Source organism: Tachyglossus aculeatus, chromosome 13 (assembly GCF_015852505.1).
Source record: "Tachyglossus aculeatus isolate mTacAcu1 chromosome 13, mTacAcu1.pri, whole genome shotgun sequence".
NCBI lineage: Eukaryota > Metazoa > Chordata > Mammalia > Monotremata > Tachyglossidae > Tachyglossus > Tachyglossus aculeatus.
In genome coordinates, this window is record NC_052078.1 from 4,321,800 (window position 1) to 4,334,325 (window position 12,526).

Below are 12,526 nucleotides of genomic sequence, written 5' to 3' on the forward strand. Positions count from 1 at the left end.
AGTACTCTTAGGCAGATTAGTTTTCTCTTGGGAAGGGGTCTCTGGGAGTAAGTACTCATTTGCTCCAGCAATTTTCGAGTATCCTTTCCAATCTCCAGGTTTGGGTTGGGGGGAGGCAAGAGAGAATGGCCGGCATAGGTTTTAAGGCCACAGAGGGACAGAATCCATGTCTATTTCTCCCATGTGTATGCTTTCCCAGCACTTGTACAGTGCTTCTGTGCACAATCAGGGCTTAATTCTATTATTGCTATTACTAGTAGTATTATTATTACTATTATTACTAGTAGTACTATTAAGCCTGCAACTACAATTTTTACTACTACTACTACTACTACTACTATTACCATTGTCACAGTAGTAGGGAACCAGTCAAAGCAACAGCACAAGAAGAAACGGGAGGAGAAATGAATGCTTTTTTTGGAACTTTATTACTGGCATTAATTTTTTTTGAAGGCAGAAGAAATCAGCAGATGGGTTTCTACAGACAGAGACACAAGCAAGCAGATCCAGGAAAGCCTGTCAATCTGGCGACTCAACATCTTGGGACCCTCCTGCGGGGTTCGCAAGCAGGAGATTGTAGCTGATGGGGGGGAAGCGGAGGGGACGATGGGCAGAGCCTTGGGGGAGCGAATGAAATTTCAGGATGAACCCAGGTACTGGTTTCCCATCACTGGTGAACAGGAGAGCAGTAGAGAGAGGAAGAATCCTATTTAGACTACGAGTGAACTGATTCCCTTTGATCTACCCCAGGGCTTAGTACAGTGCTTGCCATTACTGGGAGTGGCAGGGGGTGTCTCAGGATCTTAGGGTCAGGCGGGCTCCCTGTCCCTGAAATCCAAGTAAAGGGAAGATTTTCTCTTGGAAAATCACGTGATAAGTGTGAATCTCCTCCTGGGTTTCCGCATTGTAGAAGATCACCTGGCCCCCATCAAAATCTAGTAAGACCCCCACGATGCGTGGGACTTCTATGTTTGGGTTAGGTTCGTTATTGATGAACACGTGGTATGGGGTGCAAATAGTCAGACTCCAAATGGTCTTCTCATGGGCCTGGCTACTCTTCCTCTCTACAGACTCCGCGGCCACCCCAATCTTGCATAATCCCTTCCCTTCTACCTCCACCTCCCAGTAGTGCTGGCCCGACTGAAAGCCTCTGGAGCCCAGCACGTAGGCTTCCCCCACAAATCTCTTGTGATTCTGGGACACCCTCTGTGGCGGTACAATCCATTCCATAGATTTATTGCCCTTGGACAGGCACAGGTATTCATTGGCTGTTTCTGGATCCAGTGAGAGCTTTTCTGTAAAGAAACAGAGTCATTATGGCTGAGAGTGAGCGATAAATGGGGAGGAGAGGATACAGAATAACGAGAAAACCCAGCTGCTGCCAGCAGGGTCCAGAGTCCTATCTGAGCTGATCCTTCTCCAGAAGCCCGTGCTTTCCATCCCTCCATTAAAGGCCGAATTAATCCCATAATGTAACAGATTTCATCTTTCCCTTATTCTTGTCTCTTCCTCTTCCTTCCCTCTCCTCTGCTGTGTCTCCCTACTCAGAGAGTACTCTCCCCTTCTGCTCACTTCCCTTTCAAGATAGATTGACTGTTGTTGTTTAAATGGTATTTGTTAAATGCTCACTGCTTGCCTGGCAGTACACTAAGTGCTTGGGCAGATACAAGCTAATCAGGTGGAACACAGTCCACAACCCACCTGGGGCTCACAGCCTTAATCCCCATTTTACAGATGAGCTAACTGAGGCACAGAGAAATTGACACCCATGTCCATCACCCTTAACAGTTGTTCCAGACATTTAACTCCCTCCTCAGGCTCCCCGTTCCCCAGCCTCCCCTATCCCTTGCCCACAATGATCTGGCCATCTACTTTATTAAGAAAATTAACTCCAACAGGTGCCCCAAATCACTCCTCCCCCTCCTCAATTCTCCCTCCTCAGGGCCTCTCTTCAACTTTCCCATCCTTCTCAGCAGTATCTCCAGAGGAGTTCTCCTGCCTCCTCTCAAATGCAATCCCCTCCACATGTGCATCAGACCCCATTCCTTCGCACCTTATAAAAACTCTCGCCCCTTCCCTCCTTCCCTCCTAAATAGCTATCTTCAACCGTTCACTCTCCAATGGCTTCTTCTCCACTACCTTTAAACATGCCCACACCTCCCAGATCCTAAATTAGCCCTCCCTTGATGCCACAGCTCCCTCCAGTTCTTGCCCCATCTCCCTCCTACTTTTTCCTCTCCAAACTCCTCCAGCGAGTCGTCTACACCAACTGTATCAATCTCCTCTCCTCCAACTCTCTCCTGGACCCCCTCCAATCTGGCTTCCTTTCCCTTTACTCCACCGAAACCGACCTCTCAAAGGTCACCAATGATCTCCTTCTTGCCAAATCCAACGGCTCCTATTCCATCCTAATCCTTCTTGACCTCTCAGCTGCCTTTGAAACTGTGGACCATCCCCTCTCCTCGATACATTATCCAACCTTGACTTTACTGACTCTGTCCTCTCCTGCTTCTCCTCTTATCTCTCTGGCCATTCATTCTCATTCTCCTTTGTGGGTTCCTCCTCTCCCTCCTGTCCCCTAACTGTGGGGTCCCTCAAGGTTCAGTTCTGGGTCCCCTTCTTTCCTCCATCTACACTCACTCCCTTGGAGAACTCATTCACTCCCCTGGCTTCAACTACCATTTCTATGCAGATGATACCCAAATCTACATCTCCTCCCCTAATCTCTCTCCCTCTCTTCAGGCTCACATCTTCTCCTGCCTTCAGGGTATCTCTATTTGGATTTCTTCCCACCACCTAAAACTCAACATGTCCAAAACAGAGCTCCTTATCTTCCCACCCAAACCCTGTCTTCTCCCAAACTTTCCCATCACTGTAGATGGCAGAACCATCCTTCCCGTCTCACGAGACCGTAATCTTGGTCTCATCCTTGACTCTTCTCTCTCATTCTACCCACATATTCAATCTGTCACCAAATCCTGTCTGTCTCACCTTCACAACATTGCTAAGATCCGCCTTTTCCTCTCCATCCAAACCACTACCATGTTAGTACACTCACTCATCCTATCCCACCTAGATTACTGCATCAGCCTCCTCTCTGACTTCCCAACCTCTTTGCCTCTCCTCACTCCAGTCCATATTTCACTCTGCTGCCCAGATTATTTTTCTACAGAAATGCTCAGGGCCTGTCACCCCTCTTCTCAAAAATCTCCAGTGGTTGCCTATCCACCTCCATATCAAACAAAAACTCCTCACTTTTGGCTTTAAAGCTCTCCATCACTTTGCCCCCTTCTACCTCACCTCACGTCTATCCTACAACCCACCCACAAACACTCTGCTCCTCTGCTGTTAACTTTTTCACTGTGCCTCCCTCCCAGCTTTCTCATCACCGACCGCTGGTCCACGTTCTACTTCTGTCCTGGAATGCCCTCCCTCCTCAAATCCACCAGACAATCACTCCCCCCACCCTGTTCAAAGCCCTGCTGAAGGTACACTTCCTCCAAGAGGCCTTCCCAGCCTAAATCCCACTTTTCCTCATCTCCCACTCTCTTCCACGGCACCCTGACTCGCTCCTTCTGCTCTTCCCCCCCTTTCCCACCCCACAGCCCTTATGTACATATCTGTCATTTTATTTATTTGTACTGATACTTGTTTACTTGTGTAGTTGTCTGTCTTCCCCCTGCCCCCCACCCCTAGACTGTGAGCTTATTGTGGGCAGGTATTGTCTTTCTTTATTGCTGAATTGTACTTTCCCAAGTGCTTAGTCCAGTGCTCTGCGCACAGTAAGCACTCATTAAATACGATTGAATGAATGAATTAATAAATGAAGTGACTTGCTCAAATTCACACAGCAGACAAGTGGAAGAGCTGGGATTAAAACCCAGGTCCTTCTGACTGTCAGGCCCAGGTTCTGTCTACTAGACTATGGTGCTGGGGCTGCAGCTGAGCAGAACTCAGCAGGGGCAGACAATGGCTCTTCCCTCCCAACCTGAGGAGGCAGGATGAGAGCCACATGCCCAGGGGGTAGGGGAGAGTTGAGTTGACTGGCTACTCAACTGACTGGTTGAGAAGCAGCGTGGCTCAGTGGAAAGAGCCCGGGTTCAAATCCTGGTTCCACCACTTGTCAGCTGTGTGACTTTGGGCAAGTCACTTCACTTCTCTGGGCCTCAGTTACCTCATCTGTAAAATGGGGATGAAGACTGTGAGCCCCTCATGGGACAACCTGATCACCTTGTAACCTCCCCAGCACTTAGAACAGTGCTTTGCACATAGTAAGTGTTTAATAAATGCCATCATTATTATTATTACCACCCCAGGAGCCAGGAGGGGGTGGCTCAGGGTCTCTCTCTAGTTTGTTTCCTGTTCCTGCTTCCAGTCCCAGTGCCCTTTAACCTGCCCAAGTGACTCCTCAAGAGCAGGAAGGGGGAACTCACTGCCCCCCCCCCCCACCGCCCCCCACCCCGTATCTATACTTCAAGCTGCTGCCCAGATCACCTTTGTGCAAAAACGCCCTGGCCATGTTACTCCCCTCCTCAAAAATCTCCAGTGCCTACCAATCAACCTATGCATCAGGCAAAAACTCCTCATTCTCGGCTTCAAGGCTCTCCATCACCTCACCCCCTCCTACCTCACCTCTCTTCTCTTCTTCTACAGCCTAGCCCACACCCTCCGCTCCTCTGCTGCTAACCTCCTCACTGTGCCTCGTTCTCGCCTGTCCCGCCATCAGCCACCAGCCCACGTCCTCCCCCGGCCTGGAATATCCTCCCTCCACACATCCGCCAAGCTATCTCTCTTCCTCCCTTCAAAGCTCTACTGAAAGCTCACCTCCTCCAGGAGGTCTTCCCAGACTGAGCCCCCTCCTTCCTCTCCCTCCTCACCCGCCCTGCCTCCTTCCCCTCCCCACAGCACCTGTTTATATGTTTGTACAGATTTATTACTCTATTTTACTTGTACAGATTTACTATTCTATTTATTTTATTTTGTTAATATGTGTTGTTTTGTTGTCTGTCTCCCCCTTCTAGACTGTGAGCCTGCTGTTGGGTAGGGACCGTCTATATGTTACCAACTTGTACTTCCCAAGCGCTTAGTACAGTGCTCTGCACATAGTAAGCCCTCAGTAAATACAATTGAATGAATGAATGAATGAATGAATGCCCCTCAAGCCAGGCAACCTTTTGCTCTGTCGAGGGATGAACTGACCCTGGCCTGAATCAGGACACTGATAAGGGAGAGATGACACAGAGACAGGCAGGGAGACAACTCTGTCTCATTTCTGAGCCTGCAGGGGGAAGCTGGGTGGGCATGGGAAAACGAGTCAGTGTCCTGAGAAGTCTTGGTGCCAGTGAGTATGTTATGGGATTCACTAGCCACAGGAGAAAAAGCTTCAGGGCAAAGATTACCGGACTTTATCTCACCTTTTTCCCTTATGGTGGAGACCAGTATCTCCTCGCTGGGGTCACCGACACACCCGTCCACGCACACAGCTGACACTCGGAACCTGTAGAGCGTCTGAGTTTTCAATTCATTGATGTCGCAGGTCTCCGTGTCCTCTCCAGTTGTCTGTTGTCTCCATTCACTCCCTCCCTGCTCCCCGGCTCCCCCGGCCTCCTCTCTGAATTCCACCCTGTATTCCGAGACCACGATCTCTTTTGGTATGACTTTTGGTCTCTGCCAACAGAGGGTCACCACCTGTCGTGACTTGAGAACTGCTGAAAGTTTTCCAGGGGGACCGGTGGGAAGGGTCTTCACAGGATCACTCACATCGCTGCTTTGGCTCCTCCATGACACATACACATCAGCAATTCTGAACTGATAATGGGTGTTTGGAACTAACCCGGTTATTAAGATCTTTTCCTGCTTCCTGTCCACCATCTTGACTACCCACTCTACCTCTCCTATTGCTCTGTACTCTACCTGATAACACTTTATCTCCTCTCTTTCCCCCGTTGTTGGCGTCAGTACAAACTGGACATGGTCGTGCCTGACCCTATCAATCTGGGGAGGGGTGGGGATGGAGGGAGGCTCAAAGCTGGTGTCGATCGGCTCTCCCTGTTCATAGAGATAAATTGAAGCTGCTGGGATGTCTTGGTTTGGCTCAGATGCCACAATGAACCGAATCTTCTTATTACACCCATTGGCCTTCGCAAACTCTAGAAAAGATATGACAGTTTGCCGTAATTTCTTCTGGATTCCCTTCTGTCTGAACCACAGGCTGGATTTGGATTTCTGCGGGGCAGCAATGGATGGTGGCGGATCCTGAGTTTCTTGCGCTGAGTTTTTTTGAAACCAGAGATTCAACTCGGACAAGTACGGCACTTCTTCCGGTAATGAGGTGAAGGTAAATGCAAAAACAAAGTTAACGTTTGGTTCAAAGAGAACTTTATCTCGTTCATTCTCAGAAAGAGCAATAGCAACTTCCTCCAGCAGAACCAGGTAGGCATTCACAAAATTAATCTCCCCCTCGCTTCGATTTAGAAATTCATTTATTCGTTGGGCACATAAGGGTGACTGTTCTTTACTAGCCAAGAGCTCTGCCAAGCTTTCTTCCTGTTTCCCTCCACCCCGGATGTGAGGTAAGATGCTTGACAGTTGTTTCTGAAACGTGAGTTTGTAGAGCTGAACGAGCTGTCGGAACCTCTCAGCCCGGCTCTTGATTTCAGGAAATGCTGCAGCCTTGGAGGCCAACATGTCGTTGCACCTGGTGAGACAATCCGTCAGCCCCTCCAGCACGGCCTGCGTCTCATTAACCAGCGCGATGCTGATCTCTCGGACCAGTTTGGCGGCTCTGGAATCCAGCTTCTCCAGCGGGTAAAGCCAGACCATCACCGGCACCGCCTTCTCCCCGTGCTCTCCGAGCAGCTTGGGGAGGGAGGAATAGACTTCTATGGCCTCCATGTACGTTTTCGGAGTGTTCTTCAGGGCAAAGTCTCCATAGAACGTACAGTGGAAATTCTCTTGGTTCTTCTTCTCTTTGTCCTTCACACTGGCAGATCCTTCCCCTTCGATAGTCATGAAGGGGATCCCGGTCACTGTCACTTTGAGGCTTCCCTGTACGTCCTGTATGGTCTCAGAGGAGGAGACTTCCCGGTCAAACACGAAGAAAGCCTGAGCCCCGAACAGGACTCCCGTCACCACGTGAGTGGCGGTGCCATTATCGAACACATCAGGATACGTGATGTTCTGCCGGCCCAAGTGCTTCATCGTCAGCTGCTTGAACTCAGTGGTGGTGGAGTAGTGGAGCGTGACCCGAGCCTGTTGTTTGGATTTCTTGGTGTCGTTCACATATTTGGCCGATCCTTCTACACTGACCAGCCCCCCCAGGAAACTTGCCTTCAGAGAGGCGCTGATGCTGAGGGCGTTGGACTTCTCTTCCAGGGAGTCAGAGGCAATGATGCGGAATTCCGTCCGGTGCTGGACCTGGGAGCGCATGTCCTTTTCGGTGTCATTGATATCCCACAAGGTAACACCTGGAAGAGGAACAGAATCAGAGCCAGACAATGTCAGAGGGGAGAGCATAATATTGGAAATTCCCCATCCACCCCTCTCCCCAGTTCAGTGGATGAGGGGAGAAATCTTCCCTTACTTCTCTGATTTTCTACTACAACCCAGCCCGTACACTTCACTCCTCTATTAACAACCTACTCCCTGTAACTGGATCTCATCTATTTCACTGTCATTCCCTCATCCACTTTCTGCCTCTGGCCTGGAACTTCCCCCCAACACCTTGTCATTTCCACCACATGTGTCTTTCCATCACATGTGCCACTTCCATCATGCATATCATTCCCTGGCACATGTGTCTTTCCATCACATGTCATTTAGTAGTAATAATAATAATGGCATTTATTAAGGGCTTACTATGTGCAAAGCACTGTTCTAAGCCCCGGGGAGGGTATAAGGTGATCAGGTTGTCCCACAGCAGGGCTCCCAGTCTTAATCCCCATTTTACAGATGAGGGAACTGAGGCCCAGAGAAGTTAAGTGACTTGCCCAAAGTCACGCAGCTGACAATTGGCAGAGCTGGGATTTGAACCCATGACCTCTGACTCCAAAGCCTGGGCTCTTTCCACTGAGCCACGCTGCTTCTCTGACACGTATATCATTTCCAGCCCACATGTCATTTCCCACTCCTCAAGACTCTCAAGTGGTTGCCCAACAACCTCTGCATCAGACAAAATGCCTCACCATTGGCTTTAAAGTACTCAGTGACCTTGACCCCTCCTAGCTCACCTTGCTACTCTCCTAGTACATCCCAACCCACGTACTTCATTCCTCTAATGCCAATCTTCTCACTGTACCTCCATCTGGCCTCACTGCCGATCCCTCACCCACTTCCTGCCTCTGGCCTGGAACCCCTTCCGTCCCCAGATAATAATAATAATAATAATAATGGTATTTGTTAAGCACTTACTATGTGCCGAGCACTGTCCTAAGTGCTGGGGTAGATACAAGGTAATCAGGGTGTCCCACGTGGGGCTCACAGTCATGATCCCCATTTTACAGATAACTGAGGCACAGAGAAGTTAAGTGACTTGCCCAAAGTCACCCAGCTGACAAGTGGGGGAGCAGGGATTAGAACCCACGACCTCTGAGTCCCAAGCCCGGGCTCATTCCACTAAGCCACGAGTAGACAGGTGTCAATTCCATCAGAACAAATAGAATTATAGCCCCATACACACATCATTTACAAAATAAATAGAGTAAGAAATATGCACAACTCTACACAAGTACTGTGGGGGGGGCGGGGTGATGGGGATGGAGAGGAGCAGAGGAAAAGGGGGTGGTCAACCTGGGAAGGCCTCCTGGAGGAGGTGAGCACTCAGGAGGGCTTCGAAGGAAGGGAGCTAGCTTGGCTGATGTGAGGAGGGAGGACATTCCAAGCCAGGGGAAGGACGTGGGTGGCAGGATGGGTGAGAAGGAGGCCTGCTGAGAGCTCACCTCCTCCAGCAGGCCCTCCCAGGCTGAGCCCCCTTTTTCCTCCCCTCCTCCCCATCCCCCCTGCCCTACCTCCTTCCCCTCCCCACAGCACTTGCATATATATTTGTATAGCTTTATTACTCTATTTTACCTGCACATATTTACTATTCTATTTATTCCGCCAATGATGTGCCCATAGCTTTAATTCTATTTGTCCCCTGACGATGTTGACAGCCGTCTACTTGTTTTGTTTTGTCGTCCGTCTGCCCCTTCTAGCCTGTGAGCCCGTTGTTGGGTAGGGACCGTCTCTAGATGCTGCCGACTTGCACCTCCCAAGCGCTTAGTACAGTGCTGTGCACACAGTAAGCGCTCAACCAACACGATTGAACAAATGAATGTGAGGAGGTGAGTGGAGGAGGGGAGAAGGGAGGTGAGGGAAGTTGTGGTGGGCCTGTGGTGGGGTGGGGTGGGGTGTCCGCCTCACCAGACCGCGGCCATGTTTCCCAGCAACCTGCACGCGCTGACTGGCTGCCCTGCCCTGCCCTGCCCTGCTCAGCCCTGGGCTCCCCTCAATGTGACAGACAATTACTCTCCACCCCTTCAAAGCTTTATGGAAGGCACAATTCCTCCAAGAAGTCTTCCCACACAATTCCTCCAAGAGGCCTTCCCTGACTAAATCCTCCTTTCCTCTTCTCCCACTCCCTTCTGCATCTTTCTGACTTGCCCCCTTTATTCATCCTCTCTCCCAGCCCCACTGCACTTATGTACATATCTGTCATGTATTCATTTATGTTCATATTAATGTCTGTCTCCTCCTCTACACTGTAGGTTCCTTGTGGGCAGGGAATGTGTCTGTCTACTGTTATATTGTACTCTCCCAAGCACTTAATGCAGTGCTTTGCAACACAGTAAGTGCTCAATAAATATGAATGAATGAATAAATGAATGAATGAATGAACTCTGAAGCAGCGTGGCACAGTGGAAAAGCGCCCGGGCTTTGGAGTCAGAGGTCATGGGTTCAAACCCCGGCTCCGCCAATTGTCAGCTGTGTGACTTTGGGCAAGTCACTTCACTTCTCTGTGCCTCAGTTCCCTCATCTGTAAAATGGGGATGAAGACTGTGAGCACCCTGTGGGACAACCTGATCACCTCGTAACCTCCCCAGCGCTTAGAACAGTGCTTTGCACATAGTAAGTGCTTAACAAATGCCATCATTATTATTATTATATTGTACTCTCCCAAGTACTTAGTACAGTGCTCCTCAATACATACCACTGAAGATTGATTGATTGATTTTAACTTGAACCTCGTGCATTCCCATCTATTTGGTGTCCCACTTCTTTTCTCAGGGCTCTTTTTTGAATCCTGTGGACTGGATCCTTTTCCTGACACCCATGCAGTCAAATGGGGATTAAATCCCTGCTCCCCCTCTTACTTAAACTGTGAGCCCCATTTGAGACAGGGACTGTGTCCAACCTAATTCACTTGTATCTAACCCAGAAAGTAGAACAAATACCATTAACCCCCCCCCCCAAAAAAAAACAATGTAGCCATCTGCCACCCTAAGAGGACTGGCTGTGCGCGTACCTGGGATAAAGCGGTCATCTCGGCAGTCGTACAGCATCCCCAGCTGCAGGGGACGTCCCAGAGTCGGCATCTCAATGGGTTTAAGATCCATGATTCTTCCAGGAGAAGAGCAGGTCCTGACCTGAAATACACTCCCAGCATTGGTAGGGCCCAGGGAAGACCTGGTGTGACCCTTCAGGCCCTGGCCAGACAGGTCTCCTCCTTTATGACAGGTGGTTAGCTCTGAATAAACGCACCACTTGCCTTCTGGCGCCAACCTAAAAGGTATGGGTCCCTTAATTCTGAAAACCCACAAGGTCACTAACCCCGGAAGCAGAGGGGTGGCTGCCAGAAGAGTTGGATGGATCTTTTCCCGTGATCCCTCCCTCCCCACTCAGTGTGGCCACTGAAGGGAGGAGGATCAAGAAGTAGAATATCGCTTCCTTTGTGCATCCCCCCACTCCCAGCCCCACAGCACTTCTGTCCATATCCATTATTTAATTTTTTTATAATAATGTCTACCTCCCCCTCTAGATGGTAAGCTCATTGTGGGCAGGGAATATGTCTGTTACATTGTTATATTGTACTCTCCCAAGCACTTAGTACAGTGTTCTGCACACAGTAAACTCTCAGTAAATACTATTAACTGACTGGCTGACAAAGACTATATTAGCCCTCCATGCTGGGTTGCTTACACAATGGGGTCTGGGCCCCAGAAGCACTTCGATATACACCCTACCTCCAACCCCACAGCACTTATGTCCATTTCCTAATAGTTTGCCGCTTCCCCTAGTTGTAATTCATTTTAATGTCTGTCTCCCCCAGTCGATGGTAAGCTCCATGAAGGCAGGGATCATGTCTACCAACTCTTTTGTATTGTACTTTCCCAAAAGTTTAGTACAATGCTATGCATACAGTCCTCTCAGGATGGCACCTGGAGGGTTTCCAATACTCTAGCAGTCTCGGCTACAGGAGGGAGAGTCAAGCAGAAGCATACCCACTCCACTCCCAGCTTGGGCAGTGGCTAGTGAGTGGAAGGCAATCTGCTACAAGTCAAAGCTCACCCGTGCTGGGCAGCGACGGCATGGGAGAAAATTGAGGGCAGAGATTCAAGTTTACCATTCAGAAGGAGGCGATGGTAAACCACTTTCTTATTTTTACCAAGAAAATTATATAAATACAGTACCAGAACAACTGTAGATGGAGGTGGGGCGTTCTGAAAGAGATGTGTCTATGGAGTCGCTATGGGGCAGAGATGACTCCACAGCATAAGGCAAAGACACAAATGCATACGGTAAGCACTCAATAAGCATCATTGATTGATTGATTGGTTGATTGATGGATGGATGGATGGATGGGTGAGGGAATGGGATATGGAGTCTGCATGGAAAAATCCAGTTTCCAGAAACAAGGAAATGCCCTTTCAGCTTCTGAAAATCACAGTTCAGTTGCCCTCTTTTTAGCCTCCACTGAGTTCCTCGGGATCAAGGGACCCAATCTAAGCCCCCAGAGGGGAAAGGAGAGAGGGGAGGAGGAGAAATGGGGCAGAGAGCAGCAGCAGCAGCAGCTGAGTTGGGACTCTCGCCCTCCTCTTAAACCCCTTTCATTATTACGGCTGCTCTCTGAGCCTCTCTGCTCTGCCTGCCCCCAACCCCCAGTTTATGCATCCCAGGAACTGAGTGGGTAGTAGTCGTCCCTCTTAATCTCCTCAACCCAGGCAAGGTCCCCAACTCACCCTCTCACAGGCAAAATTTCTAGCAAGACTCCGACAGCCGTTACTTCTTTCCCGAGGAACAGAAGACAAGTGACTTCTGCTGAACACTCTGTCTAAAATTTGCCTTCGGTTTCTGTTCCCAGAAGAATGCATCTATTGGCCCAGTTAAATTACACAGCTATTGGCCCAGTAAAATTACTCAATCCAAGAACATCATGACATGGCAAAAAGTGGGAAGCAAAGCAGAGCAAAGCAGGCTCTGGTCCACAGAGTAAAGATTGGCCCCAAACTCTCTTATAATAATAATAATGTTGATGGTATTTGATAATAAC

The 12,526-nt window shown here is 49.4% G+C and overlaps 1 protein-coding gene and 1 non-coding gene across 2 annotated transcripts; one reads left to right on the forward strand and one right to left on the reverse strand.

Annotated features, from left to right (window-relative positions):
• Positions 1-409: 409 nt before the first annotated feature.
• LOC119936384 (stonustoxin subunit alpha-like) lies at positions 410-12,288 on the reverse strand. The gene is made up of 4 exons (XM_038755970.1): positions 12,216-12,288; positions 10,502-10,622; positions 5,415-7,466; positions 410-1,295 (listed from the first exon to the last, which is right to left on the reverse strand). The coding sequence occupies exons 2-4, from the start codon at positions 10,590-10,592 to the stop codon at positions 796-798; spliced, it is 2,643 nt and encodes an 880-aa protein (XP_038611898.1). The 5' UTR covers positions 10,593-10,622; positions 12,216-12,288; the 3' UTR covers positions 410-795.
• Positions 11,397-11,534, forward strand: LOC119936441. Its single transcript, XR_005453768.1, has one exon. It is a non-coding gene; the product is annotated as a small nucleolar RNA SNORA7 (small nucleolar RNA).
• Positions 12,289-12,526: the final 238 nt, after the last annotated feature.

What these genes read in the sequence shown, in the direction of transcription:
- LOC119936384 (XM_038755970.1), bottom strand. Translation starts at nt 10,592, where the DNA reads ATGGATCTTAAACCCATTGAGATGCCGACTCTGGGACGTCCCCTGCAG. An exon ending in AGATGACCGCTTTATCCCAG is followed by an intron (nt 7,467 to 10,501) that starts GTACGCGCACAG and finishes TTCCTCTTCCAG; the next exon opens with GTGTTACCTTGTGGGATATC. An exon ending in CTCCACCATAAGGGAAAAAG is followed by an intron (nt 1,296 to 5,414) that starts GTGAGATAAAGT and finishes GTTTCTTTACAG; the next exon opens with AAAAGCTCTCACTGGATCCA.